General features: G+C 45.8%; 1 protein-coding gene across 9 annotated transcripts in view; it reads left to right on the top strand.

The window, feature by feature from the left end:
* Window positions 1–587: 587 nt before the first annotated feature.
* CLUAP1 (clusterin associated protein 1) overlaps window positions 588–20,487 on the top strand; it is a 202,050-nt gene continuing 182,150 nt past the window's right edge. The window contains exons 1-3 of one of the 9 annotated variants that reach the window (XM_065559819.1): window positions 588–833; window positions 7,672–7,783; window positions 11,320–11,404. In XM_065559819.1, coding sequence (XP_065415891.1) covers window positions 7,683–7,783; window positions 11,320–11,404 — 186 coding nt within the window. In that variant the 5' untranslated portion in view covers window positions 588–833; window positions 7,672–7,682. Of the gene's footprint in view, window positions 834–2,132; window positions 2,330–5,156; window positions 5,380–7,671; window positions 7,784–11,319; window positions 11,405–20,487 lie in introns of those variants that run through there. The other 8 variants (XM_042854122.2, XM_065559818.1, XM_065559817.1 and 5 more) reach the window with 8 other exon arrangements.

The following is a 20,487-nucleotide window of genomic DNA, read 5'->3' on the forward strand; positions in this document are numbered from 1 at the left end:
GAAGGGGAGCATCTTGGTAAATGAAGGCTCTCTGCAGCCTTCTGCATCATTTATACGTTTGTTCATGCCTGTGAGTTTTTTCCACAACTATGAAGGCTAGAAACACTCATTTTCAATAAAAGATATTAATGAAGTTCTATTGACATCCTAGGCATCATTTACCAGCCACTGGTAAATTTTGCCTCCTTCTCTACCTTGCATAGTTTCTTCCTGGGGTCTCTATCCATAGCACTCTAAGAAGGATTGTTGCCCATCTCCATTAGCTGTCACTGTCATTAAATGTGCTGTTTAGAGCAGGACAAATCACTTAAGATGTGTAGAGAACATATTATGAGCCTCTGCTATATTCAGGGACTTGGATATACCATGGCTGTGGAATTTGCTATACAATTTATCCCCTACCACAGAAATGTGCTTCAGAATCTGAGCTTTCATTCAGCATTTTTGCTGTGGAATTTGCCATTTTCTTCAGCCAAGTACCTGACATTTTGTTTTGTCTCCCTACCGGGACCTGCCTGCAGCTGCCTCTTGATTTCCAGCTTTTCCCAGCAGGGGGAGTTAATTAGATGCTCCTGGCTCTGTTCCAAGGAGGCAGGTCATAGGAATCTTCGTAGGGGAAGCTGGACTACAGCTTTCTGTCTGGGAGTGTGGGGAGCCAGAAGCATAGGTTGGTGAGTTGCTTGGAAAACAGTTAGCTGAGTCCTGGAGAGCCAGGGAGATGAACTACTCCAGCACCTACAAACTTCATCCTTACCAGCCACACATGGGTGGAAGGATCTTCTGAGCTGGGATGTCCAGACAATATTCTGGGAGCTGAGGCACAGGGCACACAGGTAGGACAGCAGGAGAGCATCATGAGAAACCCAACCCCTAAAAAAATAATCAATATCAAAAATAACCATTGATCTATTTGTTGTGTGGCGGTAGAAAGGATGGGAATTAAGGGTATCACAGAATTGTAGTATAAAGTAATTTTGCCACAGAATTTGCTGACATGGAACTTGGTCCCATTGTACCATGGGGTATATGGGGCCCTGCCTCTAATCACAGGAAAACTATGATGTGACCCAGCTTGATGCCAACTGGCAGAGGACATAAGGGTTACAGGAATCTCCTGGGTCTAACGTTTACATTCTAGTTAACTGAAGAGGGCCATGTGAGGTCTCTAAGGAAAGCCTGCATCACACTGGTCATCATGATCATTGCCAGATTTATGTACAGACAATGTGACAAGTTATGTGTGTATATATACTAAAAACTATGTTCTCTAGGTCTGTGAGTGAAGACAGGTCACCAAATGGTAATCTACATACTCCTGGCAGGCAGCAGGGAAGAGACGCTTATCTCACTCTGACTGGTTATCAGGAGCGCTGCCAGCTTTTCTGCCACCCTAGGCAGCGGAAGGTCCCGGCCCGAAATGCCACCCCCCACAGAGGCGGTGGAAGGTCCCGCCACCGAAATACTGCTGCAGCCGCCGCCGCCCCCCAAATTGTAGTGCCATAAGCGACCGCCTAGGTTGCCTAATGGGTTGTGCTGGTCCTCCTGGTCATGTCCAAATTAAGTACTGTAGGGCTCACAATGGGCATCCACTCACAAGTCTGAGCTGAATGCTAATGAGGGATTGTGAAATCTTCAAAAAAGAAATTAATAGGAAGCGGCAAACAACAGGAGTTGTCCTGTTTAGGGGTAAATACAATGACATTTTGAATCTAAGTCTACGGTACAGATGAACCCCAGTTATTCCTTCCATTTGTGAGGACAAGCTGTCACCTGGCTTGGATATTATCAGAAGGGGTCTCAACCAAACTGGGTGACAATGCTGGGGAAAAGACTTGGGTAGGCTGCCTAGTTTGTAGGAGACAAGGGAACAGGACCGTCTTTAGGCATACTCAGCATACGCGGCTGTGTAGGGCACCCAAAAATTTGGGGCACCACCGGGTCCATAGGTGCAGACTTCTCATCTTGCTTGGGCGGGGGGTGCTCGACCCCTCCCCCCACTCCACTCCAGGCCCTGCCCCCACTCCACCCCTTCCCCCTGCCCTGCCTCTTCCCCTCCTCCTCTCCCCAGTGTGCCCTATCCCTGCTCCTCCCCCTCTCTCCCGGTTGAACACCGCAAATCAGCTGTCCCTGGCACTCCAGAAGAGCTGGGAGGGAGGGGGAGGAGTTGGTAAGCATGGGGCTACTGGGACCTGAGACGAGCGGGGGAGGGGAGCAGAGGGGGGAGTTTGGCACCAGTGGGCGCCCACTAAACTTTCCCCGTGGGTGCTCCAACCCCAAAGCACCCATCTGCAGAGTCCGAGCCTGTGATCGGGACAGCACGTAAGAGCAGGTCGGCTTCTGCACCCTCCTTACTTGTGTGTGTGTGTGTGTGTGTGTGTGTGTTAGGGAGATAAGTTAAACACCTCTGTAGAACACTGTGGAATACTGTAAGCTTATGTTTGTGTTGCTAAGAGCAAGTTGGGCATAGGGGCACCAGTTTAATAATACTGCGTAGGGCCCCATAAATCCTACGGACAGCCCTGCAAGGGAATGCTTTGTTAGTGAAGCATAGTCACTAGAAAACATGTTATGATTTTGTTGTCTGTGTAACCATTTGTTCCTATTTCTCACACTGGTTATTATTTGAATCTCTGTTCTTTCTTACATAAATTTCCTTTCGTTTTATAAATGAGCTCAAGTGCTGTGCATGGCACAGGAGTGATGAACAAATGTAAAACTGGTAAATTGTGCCACACTGTTCCTTTGGGAACAGAGGAGCTGGGATTTCTGTGGGTATCCAGCGATCAGGGGCTGCTCACCACAGGGGGACACTTTGCAGGGACTCGGTATTACGGTGCATATGTTGTCAACCTGCAAGGCAAAGACAGGACTGGCGTAGCCCAGAGGAGAGTGCTTGAGTGGCTGACAGGCTGGTAGCATACGGGCTAACACCCAGCTGGCACTGGCAAGACTCCCTTGCGCGGGAGGCAGGTGGTAACAAGGTGACTCTCAGTCCTGGGTGCCCTGAGAAGCATTTAATGCAGTGATTCAGTATTGCCTTAGCAGGCCAACCAGCCTGTCTTGATTGGGGGGCACAACCAAAAATATGTGTGTGGGGGGCACGTGCCCCTATGTTCCCTTCCCCATGTGTTGCCTCGGACCCCATTGTTCTGCCCCCACAGCTTTGCGCCTTGCGTGGCTGTCCAACTGGGTGTCACCCAACTGGGTCCCCATCGGGCCCCAAGCAAGGGTTAGCTAGGTTGGTCTCCTGCATTGTTAGTGGCTGGGTTCAGCTAAGTGTTACAAACTGTGGCCATATAACTACAATCACAATAGTCATCAGTGAGAAATGAACCTGGGGGGAATCTTCAGCACCAGAAGCACAAGCATCTACTACTTTAGAAAAAATTTAGTGCCTTTAGCTGTGAGTAAGTAGTGGATGGCTACAGTCTCTGACACTAGGCAATGGAGGTAGATATGATTGCACAGAAACCATATAAATATCTGCACATTTAGGTTGTTCTCTACTTCACTGGAGTGTTACACCCATCTCAGAATAAATTGTGGGGCTTTGAAATGGTTGAAGCTATATACTCCAAGTCTTTTAGCACATGCTCCATCCTTTGCCTCACTGATCAAAGGAAACTGAAATAATACTTTCTCCCGCTCTAGCTCTTTCCTCCAAAGATTTCAGAGCACTTTACAAACATTACTTAATTAAGCCTCCCAACATCCCAGTAATAAATAAAGGGAACAATTCAACCGCAAAATTCCTAAAGGCATTTTTGCATATGGATATAAGGAATTCAGGAAAGAAGTGGTTAATGGGTCTGATCTAGGACTCAGCAAAAGGATTTAAGATGACATTGTGAAGATGCGCTGTCAAATAGCCTGCATGGAACAGAGGGCATCTGGAATTTAATGGGTTGATCTGCTAGTACAGTGTCACCATCACTCTATGTCTGACAGAAGGTCACTGTATTGCAGCATCTCAACTAACAGCATTAATGGGATTCCTTCCTTTTTTGCTCCTCCTGGCAAGCAAATAATCACTTGTGTATCATAATGTGATGACGTGGCATCCACACATCACAGTATAATGTCACATTGGCCTGACACACCGTTATAGTGTCAAGATTCACATAAGCACTTTGTAATGCTGTGCTTGTGAGGCGAAGTCCATACAACACAAGACCTGAAATGAACTGAGGGCTATTGAGGGACTGGATGGCCCAGGAGCGTGGGACTGGGATAGAGAGTATTTACTTTTTAGGTCACCAGTCCCAAACCAGACTAAGGCAGGAGTGACTGAAAATCATAACTATCCGATAGTCTATGCATGACAGGAGTTGGAGGGTCTCAGTTCAGTTCCTTGTGGAGAAGTGTCCACATCATACAAACTCCTCCACGAGTCGCCCTTTGTAGGCAGTCTTAGCCCAGAGGCCCAGAACTGATTGGGCCCCAGGGACTTGGCATGCTGGAAGAGGCAGTCAGCACTCTAGAACGGGCCGAGGGTCCAGTGGCAGTGTGGAGGGAGGACAGTTCGCATTACTGCTGTCCCTGTCCCGTGGATGAGCTGGGATTTTCACGCAGGCAGGGCCGGCTCTAGCGTTTTTGTCGCCCCAAGCAGAAAAAAAAAAAAAAAAAAAAAAGCTGTGATCGCAAGCGGCGGCAGCTCTACCGCCGCTTCAGTCTATGGCCGCAAGTCCTTCACTCCGAGAGGGAGTGACGGCCCCGCTGCCGAATGGCCGGACGTGACGCCCATCTCTTCATTGGCCGCCGCAGGCACCTGCTTGCTAGGCTGGTGCCTGGAGCCGGCCCTGCATGCAGGGCTGTCACCCTGGCGTCTTCACCTGCTGAAATTCACCCTAAGACACTGAGACAGGAAACAGAAAAAACTTGGCTCTGCAGAGTTGTCCTGGGCCAGGCTGGCCATGCAGGAGCTGGACCAGATCTGGGAGCGTGCCCTGGGCTGCTGCCTTCGGGATAGGCAGGACCTCCTGTCTCCTGCTGTTCCTGTGGGGAGTCTGGCTAGAGCCCCTTCGCACTGGGTGCGGGCACTGACTGAACAATCTCCTTCACAGCCAGCGAGTGGTACCGAGGAGCAAGTCACACCCGGGTCTTCCCCTCCTCTGCTTCTTTCTTACTCCCCTCCCCCCGCTAACTCGTACCCGTCCGTCCTTCAGCACCGACCATCGCCTGAGCCCTTCGCTTTCTCCCGTAGTTTGGGCCAGACGCCCCGCCGTAGGGCGGTTGCTATAGGGACTGGCAGCGCGGCCTGGCGCAGAGGTGGGCTGTGCCCGGCGCGGCCTGGGAGTTGCTCTGTGGCTGTTCGCAAGGGCCGGAGACGGCGGTGGCGCCGGCGCCGCGGAGTCACCATGTCGTTCCGGGATCTCAGGAGTGAGGAAATCTCGCTCGGGCCCCAGGGGGGGAGGGAGGGAGCCGCGACCGGGCGGGGGGCCATTGCTCCTGGTGCCCAGGCGCGGGGGGTGGCCCGCGCGTCGTTATTCTGCGGTGTCAGCACAGCACACGCTGCCCCACTCGTGCCATCGCCACCCACGTCATCTCCTCACCATCGCCACACACCCGTCCCATCCCCACCCACGTCATCTCCTTACCATCGCCACACACCCGTCCTATCCCCACCCAGGCCATCTCCTTGCCACCCCCACCCACGCCATCGCCATTCCTATCACCACACACCCGACCCATCGCCACCCACGCCATCTCCTCGCCCTCCCCACCCATGCCATCTCTTCACCATAGCCACACACCTGCCCTGTCAGCCCATCACATCACTACACCATCCTCATACGCCCGCCCCATCATCATGTTATCACCATCCACGCACCCCATTGCCACGCCATCACTGCACACCCACACCATTACCTCACCATTGCCATTCATGACTGCCCACCAGCCATCATTACACCAACACCACACACCCGCATTGTCCCATGCCATCATTATACAGCTGTGCCATCACCATACATCTGCACCGCTCCACACTGTTATGTCCTTACTACACACCCATGCTATCACCACGCACTTGTGCCATCACCACATCGTTGTTATGCCATTGCCACACACCCAAACTATCGCCACTGCATCATCCCGCCATTGCTGTACACCTGTGCCATCACCATGTCATTGTACTGCACCACCCCACACTGTCACCACACACCCACCCCATTGCCACACACACTCACATTATCACATAGCATTATCATTCCTCATCATAGCTTCCTGACATCACATTGCTCCATTATACTGTATCTTGCTGTCATCAGGCTAAAGCTCATCCCCACCTGATGCAGCATTCTCTTCCTGTCTATTCTTGTTATGCTGTATCTTGTGACATGACATACCATTGTGTGGCATTGTTGTGCTCTCTCATGCTGTGATTGCACAACAGGTTGCTGTCACCATATAGTAGCAACACAGTACATTTTGGCATCTGAGCACCTCGCCCACTGAATTGCAGCATTGTTTCATAGTGTCATTCCTTTGTATTGCACTGTTACGGGGCATATTCAGATGGCATTGTGCTATCGTGCTATATCATAGGTTTATCACACACAGTTTTGTTTCATATCCTAAATCTGTCACATTGTGACATCATCATGTGTCTCGCAGCATGAAAATCTCACCATGCTGCATCATAGTGACATCACGTAGCATCCTCACACTGTTTGCACTACTGCAACAAATTCTCATCTGTCAAAAAGTCACCACACCATAATTCCGCATCTGGCTGTGATGATATATTGTGGAGTCTATGTAGGCTCCAAATATGCAGGATATGTCACCCTGTGAAAATCGGATTGAACCTACAAAATATGGGACAGACAGTGAGTTCAAGCTGTTGTAGACACCCAGGTTGCAAAGGGTCTCTACTTATTTCCAGTATTTCTGGTTTTATACTGATTTTCTCGGGACAATGATCCCAGGACTTGTGAGGGCTGCTTTGAAGATACCTGTGGGTCTCACTGTCAGTTTTGGTCCCATATTTCGATGCACCATCGTGTTGCTGTAGGTTTACATTATGATACTGCTGGTACATGACCTTTTGTAGTGGCTGCTGTAATGTGCAGGAGTCTGGAGGAAACTTCTCCCTCTTTCCCTTATTGGGCATTGAACAACTGGTCAGGTGCATTGTATTTGGTTTTTTAAGCTTTTCTCTGAAACATCAGGTAATGCCCTCTATCGAAGGAAGGTATCAGCGTAGGTGGGCAAGTAGTTTCTTGTGTTACTGCAGTTCCTTCAGGTAAAGACTATTGTATGTCTTTCTTTAGAGATGCTCAATGCCATTTCTTTGGGCTACTGGGAGGGTTTGCTGCAGGATGATGAAAGGCTTCCTTCCTGTGGTTGAGTGCTCCATCCAAAGGAGCTGGGAGAGCATTGTTGTTATACATGACAATGGGGATGTTTGAAATCCTTATTTGATTTTATTTTAACATTTCAGTTATTAGAAACATTTCTCATTTGAAAAGTCATCTTTTTTTTGCCTGTTAAAGATAATTTCCTGGTAAATTGGTATTAACTTTTTTCCTTGATCACTTCATGTATTCTATGTAGATTCAGTCTAGCACAGTGTGTATATTAGTAAACATAAACAGTGCGTTGTGGGACTTGAGCATCTTTGCTGACTATAGCGAAAAGAAAGAATTGTTTTTGTTGTTTGTCTTTCAGATTTTACTGAGATGATGAGGGCTCTGGGATATCCCCGACTCATCTCTATGGAGAATTTCCGCACTCCAAACTTCATGCTGGTTTCAGAGATGCTTCTTTGGCTATGCAAAAGGTTGGTGCTTTATTTCAGTGCAAGAAAAAATGTCAAGTCAGTTACTAGACCTGAAGTTGGAGAGCCATTTGGAGCTGATGTTTTGGAGTGGAGTTGTACTGAGTGGCTTAAAGAGGAACTTGGTGAAATTGAAGTTTAGTCATTTTGAGAGCTCTATTGTTCTGAGTGCCAGATAGGAACATATGGTAATTAAGTTGGTATTTTAAATGTCAAGCTTGTGGCTTCAGTGGTCTCTATGTGTCATGGATATAATAAACTGATATTTCCAGAGGAAAATAATGTAGATAAAGGGTAAACTAAAGGAATGGTACAAAAAATAAAGAGTGTATTCTGCTGGAGTCCCCTTCCCCATTCACCAGTGTGAATTTCCATATTCCTTAGATTCTGTAGCAAACATGGAGCATGAGGCTTGCATTGCAGGAGCTAAAGTCAGGCAGTGGAGGACTAACTGAGATTACCTTCAAACATAGTCTTCTCTAGAAGTATTCTTTGTAGAGTGAAGTGGGATCTTCTCCATCTCTCCCTTGGACTGAGTTCAGCCCCACTGGTTCTTTTAAAAACTATTCCTGCAACTAAGGCTTTGCCCAAACTTTACAGAACAGGCTCATACTTTAAAAAAAAAAGTCACAAATAATGTTCTATGTGTAAGAGGAGATCAGTGTTTGAAACGTGCAGTAATGGTTTTTCCTTAATTAATTCTGTTTCCTCTGACTTATTACATTGCCCACAATGAAAGGCAATGGAGAAGGAACCCATCAGGGAGCATGGGCCTGGTCTAGTACCATTTTAGTATAGCTTTACGTTGGTGTAATGCACCAACGTTGGCTTCAAACACTTGTGAAACTGCAGTGGTGGCTCAAGCTATGCGTGTGTGTGTGTGTGTATTTATAATACATTAATTAGATCATCAATATCAAAAAGTATTAAAATGTTCCCTGTGTGTATGAAAAGAGAACATTTCTTACTTTTTCAATTAATGATACCTTACAATATCTCAATGGGCAGAAATTTAACAATGACCATTGTTGCTGCTTGCTTACTTTTTGCATTTCACTTGGTTTATGGTTAGTTTCAAGTAATTATAGCTTTCTGGCTATTGTGCACTAGCTCAATGCTGCAATTTTTGGGCTGCAAGTATTGTAGGACTGTTTAAAATTAATAAAAAAGTTTTGATTAAAACATTTATGTTCATATCTGAGCTTGTGAAGCGTTAACAATGCTTCCCCTTCCCCCTAAGTTTGGTTTTTAAATTACTTGCCTTTTTCCCTTCAAATTTAAAAACAAAAGTAATGAATTGTCTCTCCATCTCTCCAAGAGATGGAGAACAGAGCAGTGAAAAAGACATTTCATTACACAAAAAGGTATTGCTTTTCAAAAAAGGTGTAAGAGTATTCATCCAATTAAGCTGAACAGTATAAAGTGCTTTCACATGTATATTATAAGGTGATTGGAAGTACTCTGCTTTTAAGTGAAGTGCCGCATTTACATCCTAAGCAGCTAGGAAACTAACCAAATTGTACCAGTTACCCAATAAACCAGCTTTCCCTGGTTCCAGGAGTCTTATAACTGTATTGTAAGATAGAGAGGTTAATTTAGACTTCACTTGTTTTGAATTTCAAATGAGATTTTAAAGTGGAGGTTCTGTCTGGATATTAATGATCCCATGGCACTTTCCATAAAAGTTAGGAAGTAGGGGATTTCCCTAGTTTCCTCTTCCCAAGTGTACTGGTATATAGTGTACTGTGGACCAGTTAGTTGGTAACCTCCACTCCAGAGGTGGCTGTGTTCTAGTGGTGCTGTTTGTAAAGATGCTATAAAATGTAAAATATTAATATATTATTAGTGAAGCAAAAATGTTTATTTTAGGGACAATATTAACTATAAATCAGGGCCCTGTGTTTTTCTCTGTTTTGTGGCTAGAGACTTTGCTGCAGAACCCACTGATTGCTGTAAATATGCTCTAAAATCTAAACTTTCATGTAAAACATTTTCTAGTCTTGCAAAGATAACTCTTCAGTTTGGTTTATGTTTGGAAGTAATCTTCCTTAGTCTGCTTAAAATGATAGCTGTGAGACATCTCAACTGTCCTTGTTCATTTCAAAGGGGGTGTTTACTTTCATGGCGATATTTTAAATGGAAATGTTGTTTTATTAACCATTTTACTGCTAATCATTTTAGCAGATCTCTGGAAGATTAGGGATGTTCAGTTAATCAAAGGCTTTTTTTTTTAAGTCATAGATCTGATTAAGATGAGTTTGGTTTATCTGTGTGACTTGTGTGGGGAAATAGAGCAGGGGGGCCTTCTTTTTAATAGCCAGAGCTCTGAATCTGAAGGCCCCAAAATAAACCCTCCAACAGAGATCTGTTATGCTAACTATCCTTACACAAAGCAGTACAGGCCAGGGCCTGAACTAGACTAGACTGCACAATTCCCTGCCAAACTCAGTCAAGGGTCATGACCAGAGGAGCGGGGGGGGGCAAGGAGGCAAAGAATAAAAAAGCCCCAGCAGCAGCACTAATGAAATATGTTCATGACTAATGAAATATAATAACCACTTGGGTGAAGCAATAGGTAACTTTAGCTAAATGCAATTTCTTGACTCATGCAGCTTCTCCTTTGGGTGATCTGTGACCCACTCCGTGATTCCAGCTATCTGCAAAAATAGCCAATCAAAGATCCTCTTTAGGTGTCCCATGGAACCTCCCCCCCCCCACAATCTTTAACCAAAAGACCCTGGAAAATAACATGTGTCTTGAGAAATGTACCCAAACTGGTGCCAAGTACCACCCCTGGGGAAAACCACCAAGTGCCCCTCTACCCAAATAAACATCCAATTCTCGGAAAAATGAGGAAGGTACCTAGGGGGGTGGGGGGGGGGAAACTGACCCCGACCCTAGTTTCTTAACTCGCGGTTTAGAGGAGGAACTGACCCCAACCCTAATTTCTTAACTCATGACGCATTGTTTGTACTTCGTTTGCGGTTTGACGAAATAAAAGCCCGCCTGCGAGCGGCCCTCGGGGTGTCAGTCTTCGGACTGCACCCCAGTGCACTGGTATGTATGTCAATAAACTGGCCTCAGGCTTGAGTCTTTGAACTAAAATCATTGCGTGGGTGTCTTTGACCACAACACTTGCAATTTGAAAAACTGACATAGTACAGTAAATAATCTCTCATCAGAAATATTCCATTGATTTATAGCCTGAATCCAAGCTTTTAAATTGATTTGGGTGAGTCATCTAGGTTTGGCTGTTCTTACAAACTGAGCCAAAAGACAGCTTCAAAACCTGAATTTAACAACTTCTTTTGCAAAGATGGCTCAAGCTTTATGGCTTGTGCAATTTTTATGACATTCTAATTTATACATTCCAGATCCTAGACACTTAACTACTGTTTCTCCACCTGCATCAGGGGCTGAAAATTTGGTTTGCAGGATCTTTCTGATGCCTGAATTTGCCACATAATTGTATTGGCTTTTACCTGTTTAATACTTCATGCATGTTGCTTTTCTGACTCAATTAATGTTCCCATCTGTAGATATGAACCTCAGACCGATGTTCCTTCTGATGTTGAGACAGAGCAGGACCGGGTTTTCTTCATTAAGGCAGTAGCTCAGTTTATGGTGAGTCTGCTTAAGCAAACTCATTTGGGGTTTGATCCAAAGCACACTGAAGTCAAAAGGAATTTTTCTTTTGACTTCAGTGGGCTTTGGATCAGGCCTCTAATGCTTTTTCTTTTGACCCTCTCTGATTTTCCCCTGTAATATGTGGCTAAGTACGTATTATATTCCTGTACTTTCTGTTAAATTTCAAAACAGTTCCTATCATTTCTGTAATGTCTTGAAATGGCCAGATACAACCTATCATAGAGCAAGACATCCTGGGTAGAGCTAAAGTTGATATTCAGTGTAGAATCAAAAAACAATGAGAGCCAGAGAGAGAGAGATTTACTTGCAGTTGATATTTGAATAAATCTCAATTCAAGCAAAGGCCCTGATCCTGCAAAAACTTAAACACAGGTTTAACTTTTACATGATGTTAGTAGCCCCATTGCAGTTACTGGATGAAACTCAATGGAGGTGTTGCTATTAACGTGAATGAGGCCAGCCAGTGACTTGGATGAGACTGCTCACATCACGTAAAGTTAAGCATATGAGTAAGTCTTGATAGGATTGGAGTTTTAACAACTACTTAGCTTTAAGCCCATAAAGCAATATTCATGTGCAACCTCCTATCCATTTTTCACACTTCAAAAAGCTAACATGCAAAAATCAAGTTTTTTTAACAAAAATGACAAAGTGGATTTTTGGATGCGCTCAGTAACAAATATGACCATCTCTCTCCTAACATTTTATGCCTGATTCTGTAGTAGGGTAACAACCTACATATCAAGAAAATAACAGAGCTCTGTGAAAAACACAGGGCCTAACGATGTTTTAGTTCTGGTCTAAAATCAATATTTGTATCTCAGTGTGATCCTGTTTTTGTTTATTGTCTGAATGCATACTTTTTATCAGATCAAATGCTTTGTGATTACTGCTTATTGGATACATATTGAAGGATATTAGACACTAAATAAGGGTTGTCTCTTAAAATATAAGATGCGCAGCCACTCTGTATAAGGACTGTACTGGAGTAACTGGACCAAATGATTTTTTGAACACAGGGTTCTCCCCTGAAGTGTCATGGAATTCCAGAGGACCTGGCTGTCAAGCAATGTGCCGTGACCTTTTATTTGTCAGTAGATTAGGAGGTTTTTCAATGGTACTTATCACCATAGTGTCTGAGTGTCTCACAAACATTTTGGGTGGTTCTGCAGGTAACCTTTATGCTACAACACAATCTCTCTTCCCTGCTTTGCTTCAGCAGAGTTCCCCTCTTTCCTTGTTGGGATCACACATCTTGCATTCAATTATGTTGTTGAAAGTGGATTATAATGATCATAAGCAGTGAGCAGTACCACCAGCAGTACAGTATAAAGACAGTAGCAATAGTATGTTGTATTTGGACTGGAAAAAACCCAACAGAGGCAGGCCAGGTAAAAAGTTGCCATCTGAATTGCTCCCTTTTCCTCACTTTCTACACCCCCTATGGATGCATGTCATTACTTCTCATTTTATTTTCCTTCCTGCTTGACTTGTTCTCAGACATAAAATAGGGTGCTATTTTAGTTATAGTGTATTTTTTTCATAGCTGCTTAGCCTGTTTTTTTTTTTTAATTTTTATTCCTTACAAGACACTCGGGAAGGAAGGCGTCCGCTGTAAATCATAATTAGGCTTGGAAGAATTAGATTTTTATTTTATAATTTCAGTGGATAATTGATGTTTGTAAGCATTTTTTCTGATTTTTATTTATTTAAATTTTCACAGTTGTGGAAAATTATGAAGGGGTCTGGCAGTAAGGGGGAAAGACAATAGTTAGTCAATGAAAGTAGATGTTGAGATTCAAAAAGGTAAAGCTTCATAACCATTAAGCCACAAACTGTCAACATCACATGTCAAAATACAAGATAAATATCCTTAAATCAAACACTCATAAGGTTTCAAGCAGCATTTTTCTTACTTTGCCTATCTGTACACTTTTATCGGGGGATGGGGTGTGCGCGCAAGTGTGTATGTGTACACTGAAGAGAAGCTCTGTGCAAGCCTGAAAGCTTGTCTCTTTCACCAGTAGAAAATATTACCTCACCCACCTTGTCTCTACAGAGAATCGACATTTGCTGATAAATATCTAAGCCTAATCATAATAAGGAACCTAGCAAAGAGACTATGAAAGAATTCTGGGGTAGATGCTTGGTCTTGCATCCCTTTTGAACAGGAATGGACACTCATGCTTTGTTGTGGTAGGAGCATCAGGGCACCAGTAAGTAGAGTTGCTGACTGAAAAACATACATGGGGAAGTTGAGGGCATTATGAAAAGGTACCAGTGAAGGTATCAGTGAGATGTTGAGGGGCCCCTTCTGTAGTCAGTTAATATTCGTGTTTAGTTACCCTCTCCTCCCATCTGCTCTTCTCTGCCAGTATATTAAAGTTGTGCTGTGGAATCTACTATCTGTTTTAGTTTGGAGAACAGGATCGTTCACAAAGCTCTGTGCAGTGGACTCACTGAGAAGGTCAAAGTAGTTTTTTTTATTGTCTGAAGATTGTGCAGAAGTGGTGTGAAGCCTTTACCCCTCCTGCCTGCCAGGCTACACTTCCTATGCTGGGCCTTCTGTGATTCAGCCCAGAATTGGACAGTATTAGGTCAGCTAGTCCATTTCCTCACACTCAGGAGCAAAATTCCACAAAGTGCAGCTCACACCACAAACTACACCGCAGTTTCAGTCTGGAGCACTGAACCATGGTTATATCACGCAGCAATGAAGAAGTAGGAATTTCAGCAAAGTGAATCTTGACCAGCTGTTCCAGTGCAACATTGAACTAAGTAAGTGAGCTAAGCCTGAATGTTTAGAGCTTGGCCTTTCACTCAGTGGGGCTTGGTAAAAATGTGTTTCTGGGCTAAGGAGCGTGAACCACATGTTGGTCACCAATGGCTGCTAGTGTCTGTAGATATGGTGTTGGATGTCCTTAGCAGGGAATTGTACTGTGCTGGAGGTAAACATATTGAGAGAGTTGGAAGGAGTGTTATACAGGAAAATGAGTTGTACTTCACAAAGATGCTCAGATTCTTATGCCTGGATGGTGAGTTTTTGACTTGAGAAGGTCTCCAGACTGATCTTTCTTTATGGATAGCTGTCAGATGAACACTTTTCTGGGGCTCTAATTTTGAAGCTTTTTGAAATATGAAGTGACCATAAAGCCAGATTTTGCCCTTAGATTACATATGGACAAGGCTGTGTTTTAGTCATGGGTATTTTTAGTAAAAGTCATGGACAGGTCACGGGCAGTAAACAAAAATTCACGGCCCGTGACCTGTCCATGACTTGTACTATATACCCCTGACTAAATCTTGGGGGTAGAGGTGGGGGGAGCAGTAGTCCTGGGAGTGCTGCGGGTGTTTGGGGGGGGGACAGCCCGGGGGCGCCGTGGGTGCTCTGTGGGGGGCAGCCCGGGACTCCTGTTGGTGATGTGGGGGGGCTGGAGGCAGTGGCGTGTGGCCCAGGACTGATGCTGGTGCTGGGAGGGGGGTTGGCGTGGCTGGCAGGCTCCTTACCTGGCTCCTTACCTAGCTCCTTGCGGTTCCCTGGAAGCGGTGACATGTCCCTCCCCCAGCTCCTAGGCAAAGGTGCAGCCATATAACTCCGCGTGTTTCCTCCGCCCCAAGTGCCGGCTCCGTAGCTCCCATTGGCTGGGAACTGTGGAGCTAGTGCTCAGGGCAGAGGCAGTGTGCGGAGCCATTTGGAGCTAAGGGAAGGACATATCACCGCTTACAGGGAGCTCCCTGAGGTAAGCGCTGCCCAGAACCCCACCCCCTCCTGTGCCCCAATACCCAGCCCTGAGCCCCCTCCCAAACCCAAACTCCTGTTGATGCTCTGGGAGGGGAAAATGGTGGCCCAAGAGTGCCCCAGCAGCGGCTAGTGCAGCTGGCCTGGCTGCTGCAGAAGTCAGAGGGGTCCTGGAATGTCATGGAATCCGTGACTTACGTGACCTCTGTGACAAACTCACAGCCTTACATATGGATAATTAGTTCTCAGTTCTTAATTCTACTGAGTGCAGAATGTGTAACCTTTCCATATCTTACAGTTCTAAGCCCTGGAGCATCATTAGAGGTGAACAACAATCATAGATCCAGCAGTTTTAAGTTCCTTTTCTGAGCCTAGTACAATTTGGAAAGAGAAGGGTGAAATCAGAAATCATTTTAATAATATGCTTTTCAGACCATTCTTCATATCAGTGTATCCCTAAAGGCTTTACACAATAATAATACAGACTTTACAGGGGATGAAATAAGAGTGGCTAAATAACCCCATGGCTAAAAGTCTGCAATTCATTTTACAGGGTAATAAAGGAATTATTGCGGTTCTTCAATAAACAGACTCTCTGCTCAGGTGTTTCCTCTACTTCTTAGAATGGGAAAGACTTGAAGATGTTTCTTCAGTAATTCCTGTTGTGCATGGGACACACAATTATCTTCGCCAATAGCTAATAACCTCTAGCATCTATAATTAGATGGAAGATTTATATGGAGACAAATGTACCTAACCCCATTAAAGAAGAATATCAGAAATCATTAATCATCATAAAAATGTAACTAGAGCAAATCCTTTCCAGACTAAGCAGAATAACTGTATGATTTCTCTATTGTGGTGTTTGATTACGTTCTACTTTATTTAAGTTCTGTTAGTGGTTCTGTTCTATACCCCTACCCTCCTAACTTGTTAATTCAGCCTTTCCATCTGAGCTAATGATTTTTTTTTTTTTTAATTCTGCTGTGTGCAACCCTCTGCCATATGGGGGAATCTGACTTCAGCTCTTTGTGGTCCCTGTTTCTCAGCTTTTTGATCTAGTAGTGAATGACTGGGCAAACTTTTTGGGCCGAGGGCCACATCTGGGTGGGGAAATTGTATGCAGGGCTGGGGGCAGGAGGTTGGGGTGCAGGAGGGAGTGCTGGGTGTGGGAGGGGGTGCGGGGTGTAGGAAGGGGCTCAGGGCAAGGGATTGGGGCAGAGGAGGGGTGCAGGGTGTATGAGGGGGCTCAGGGAAGGGGGTTGGGGTGCAGGAGGGGTGGGGGTGTGTGGCAGAGGGCTCAGGGTTGGGGTGCACAGGGGTGCAGGATGCAGCAGGGAGCTCAAGGCAGGGGGTTGGGGTGCAGGGGGTGCGGGATGTACAAGGGGGCTCAGGACAGGGAGTTGGGGTGCAGGCAGGGGGCCTAGGGCAGGGAGTTGGGGGGCAGGGGGCAGGAGGAGTTTGAGCTCCGGCCCGGCGCCGCTTACCTAAAGCAGCTCCGGGGTGGCAGCAGCGTACACCTGGGCCAGGGCAGGCTCCCTGCCTGCCTGCCCTGTCCCCGGCCCCGTGTCGCTTCAGGAAGTGCTGCGGCCCCTGAGGGATAAGGGGAGGAGGGCTCCGTGTGCGCTGCTCTTGCCGCGGCACCAGGTACCTCCCCCGAAGCTCCCATTGGCCAGGGTTTCCCCATTCCCTGAGGGGCCGGATCTGGCCTGCGGGCCGTAGTTTGCCCACCCTGGACTAGAGTCTCTCTAGTGACTATGTCTGGAGATTGAGTTGACAATATTGACTCTGCCTGAAGAGATCCAAATCTACTAAATGGAGAGTCAATGAGATATGGGAAAATTGATACTTTTGATTTAACCAATATTCTATTCTATGTTTGTCATTTAAACAGAGCATAGTGATGCCAATGCACAAATGGGCTGAAGAGACAATCTTTTTTTAACTTACCATAAGTTGTCTTACACATTAAGGCCTGGAGAAAAATAATGTTTTGGCCTTACATAGTTTTGCTCTGTGTGTCTCCATTGCCCTGCACTTTAAGCAGGTGAATCCTTCCTTCCACTCCAATCTCCACATAGGGGTAGAAGGCTCAAATCCAATCACAAAGATGTGGACCCATTTTACAGAAGGGAGGACAAATTTGGGGAGCCCACACAATAGTTTTCACCATTTGTGTAGCACAGTTCCATCCATCTTAGTACACGTGGGGGCTTTGGAGTATGCAGATCCACTAGCTCACCTGACTCCCTGGGGTGGGAGGTTCTTAGCAACTGCATTAATGTCAAGGAAGCAGCACCACTGCTGCTTTGTGACTTGGGGGAAGAGTATTCCATGTCCCCAGCCTGTGAACCTGTTTACTAGGGATTTGTACTGAGTCCAGAATTTGGCCCAAAAAGAATATGAAAGCACATTTTAAAACCCTAACCCAACCTCTTGTCTATCGAGCCCGCTTTGTGGTGGTTTTCATTCTGCTTTTGTCTTAATTGCATGTGACTGAAATTAAACATATACAGTAAGTTCTTAGAAAAAATGGAGACGTTATGTAATGGTGCTGTGAAGCCATTTTTGTGCCTTTTTTAAACTAGTGGATCAGGAAAAGCAGTTGATCTGTTTGCAGATGATTTTGTTATTTCAGTCATATGTTTTCCTGTTCACATGGGCTGAGAACGTGTGTGTGTGTGTGAGAGAGAACAGTCGCCAAGTGTAAAATACATTTTTTCCTTTTACTAGACATTGATTTCCCCCCCTTGTGTTTTGAGTGAACTGAAATTGGAATTCCCATCCATAACAATGCTCTTTGTAATGTGGTGCTCTAACTTCCCTTGTGGAATAGGTGTTAAAGGGACACTGTCAACTTAATAATCACACTTCTGTCTGAAAATTTTATACCTGCTGTTATTATGATTAACTCCTAAGATTCCTGCAGCTGAAAGAAACTGAAGGGAAAAACATCTAGGTTTTTTTGCTTTTCTTACTAGTGCATTTGAGGATACTCTGTGACCAGTGATTTTTTGCTACTCTAATTGGGTGAACACCCAAAATTGAAGGCACTAAAAATCCTTCTGTAAACCTTGGCCTCATTTGTCAGCCATTTTCACAGTTTCCCTTGCAAAGTCAGTCTGTCAGTTTCCTCTCTTGTTTTTGTGGGCCTTTCACACAGTAACAGGGTGAGGGAAACATTTACTAAAATAAAAAAATCTGATTGCAAAGCCACAAAAATTGGCAGGGCACTCTAGCAGGTCTGAGGCCTGAAAATGCTTTTTAAAAAATTGACTAGATTTCACGTTGATGCTCTTCCTTTAAGAGCTGGGGCAGAGTGCAAACACTGGATTCAATCCAGCAATCCGTTCCCAGGAAAAATTCCCTTTTCTTTCAAAGGGCATTTTGCCTAAGTGAGGATTGTGTAGTGAGGCCTGGTACAGGTCCAACTAAAACCATAATACTTAAAAAAAATTGGAAATAAAATGTTAAGTTTAAAAAAAATAAAATAAATATTTGAACAATTTTGTACTTGTTGCCCATTGGATTTTACCTGTGGTAGGTCCAATTTGGGATATAAACATCACATAAAAGATTGGTACATGCTTCAGCACACCTAGCTTAGGGCCTAATGGTGAAAGTGAAGTTTAATACCCATGGATGTTTGTTAGGCTTGGATGGGAAACCTCTTTCTACCACCTAGTATTCTTAAAGGAGGTAAATTTTGATTGCAGTCCAGATGCAAAGAGAGAAGAATCTTAAGCCATTTAGCTATTTACAGTTTGTTGACTTTTATTTCTCAGGAGAAACAAAGTTTTAGCCAATAGTGGCTTTTTGTTGGGTTAGCAAGAGAGAATGGCAGTTTTAATTGCTGTTTTGCACCAACTCATCCTGTCTGTGAGTCTAACATCATCCCAGAGGAAATTCCAAGAATTAAGTATATCTCCTTCTCTGTGCCACTGGAGTGCTATTTCCCAAGGCACTGTATCACTTCAGTTTTGGTGTTTTGAAATAAAGATTGTGACAAAGTTCCTCCTCTATCTTGGTGGGTCCTGCACTTATTGGCGGATTTTCTTGCCTCAGAGATTCACCATGTGGGTTGGGGGAACAGCCCAGAGACCTTCCCCTCTGGAAGAACCCACAGTCCAGGTCAATTGGGAGGTTTGGGGGGAACCCAGGCTCGCCCTCTACGCCAGGTTCCAGCCCAAGGCCCTGTGGACTGCAGCTCTCTATAGTGCCTCCTGTAACAGCTGCATGACAGCTACAACTCCCTGGGCTACTTCCCCATGGCCTCCTCCAAACACCTTCCTTATTCTCACCACAGGACCTTCCTCTTGGTATCTGATAACACTTGTGCTCCTCAATCCTCCAGCAGCATACCTTCTCACTCTCAGCTCCTTGCACCTCTTGCTCCTAGCTCCTCACACTCACACCACAAACTGAAGTGAGCTCCTTTTAAAACCCAGGTGCCCTGATTAGCCTGCCTTAATTGATTCTAGCAGCTTCTTCTTAATTGGCTCCAGGTGTCCTAATTAGCCTGCCTGCCTTAACTGGTTCTAGCAGGTTCCTGATTACTCTAGTGCAGCCCCTTCTCTGGTCACTCAGGGAACAGAAAACTACTCATCCAGTGACCAGTATATTTGCCCTCTACCAGACTCCTGTAGAGCAGTGGGCGCTGTCTGGGGTTCTCTGCTCGGTGTCCCCGTTTGGTTCCCTTTGTTTGACCCTTTGACCTCACTCCTGTCCCTGTTCTTTTATTAGTTGTCCCCCGTAATTTTTTGGTCTCCAGGTCCTGTGGATCCTGCCCCCTTAGGCTGGGGGGGATCCTTTAGCAGTGGGCTTCGCCCGCCCACTTCCTGGATCCCAGTAGGACTAGGGTTACCATACGTCCGTTTTTTCCCGGACATGTCCGTCTTTTTGGTAATCAAACCCCCGTCCGGGGGGAATTGCCAAAAAGCCGAACATGTCCGTGAAAAATACCGGCTGGGCACTTCCCCTCCCGGGCTCCAGCTGCTCTGCTCCTCCCCTGACTCTTCGGCTTAAAAGCCAAGCTGCCCGAGTGCTCCGGCTTCGGGCAGCCCCCTTGCCTCCGGACCCCGAGAGGAGAAGTGCCCGGCCGGGGGCGCAGGGTCTGGAGGCATGGGGGCTGCCCGAATCCCGAGTGCTACCAGCTTCACGGTTTGCCGGGCAGCCTCCAGACCCTGCACCCCTGGCTGGGTACTTCCCCTCCCGGGCTCCAGCTGCGCTGGGGAAGCGCCGGGTCTGGAGGCTGCCTGGCAAACCGTGAAGCTGGTAGCGCTCGGGCAGCCCTTTTCGCGTGGCTGGGAGGGAGGAGGGG

The sequence above is a fragment of the Chrysemys picta genome, chromosome 10 (genome assembly GCF_011386835.1).
Source record: "Chrysemys picta bellii isolate R12L10 chromosome 10, ASM1138683v2, whole genome shotgun sequence".
Taxonomy (NCBI): domain Eukaryota; kingdom Metazoa; phylum Chordata; order Testudines; family Emydidae; genus Chrysemys; species Chrysemys picta.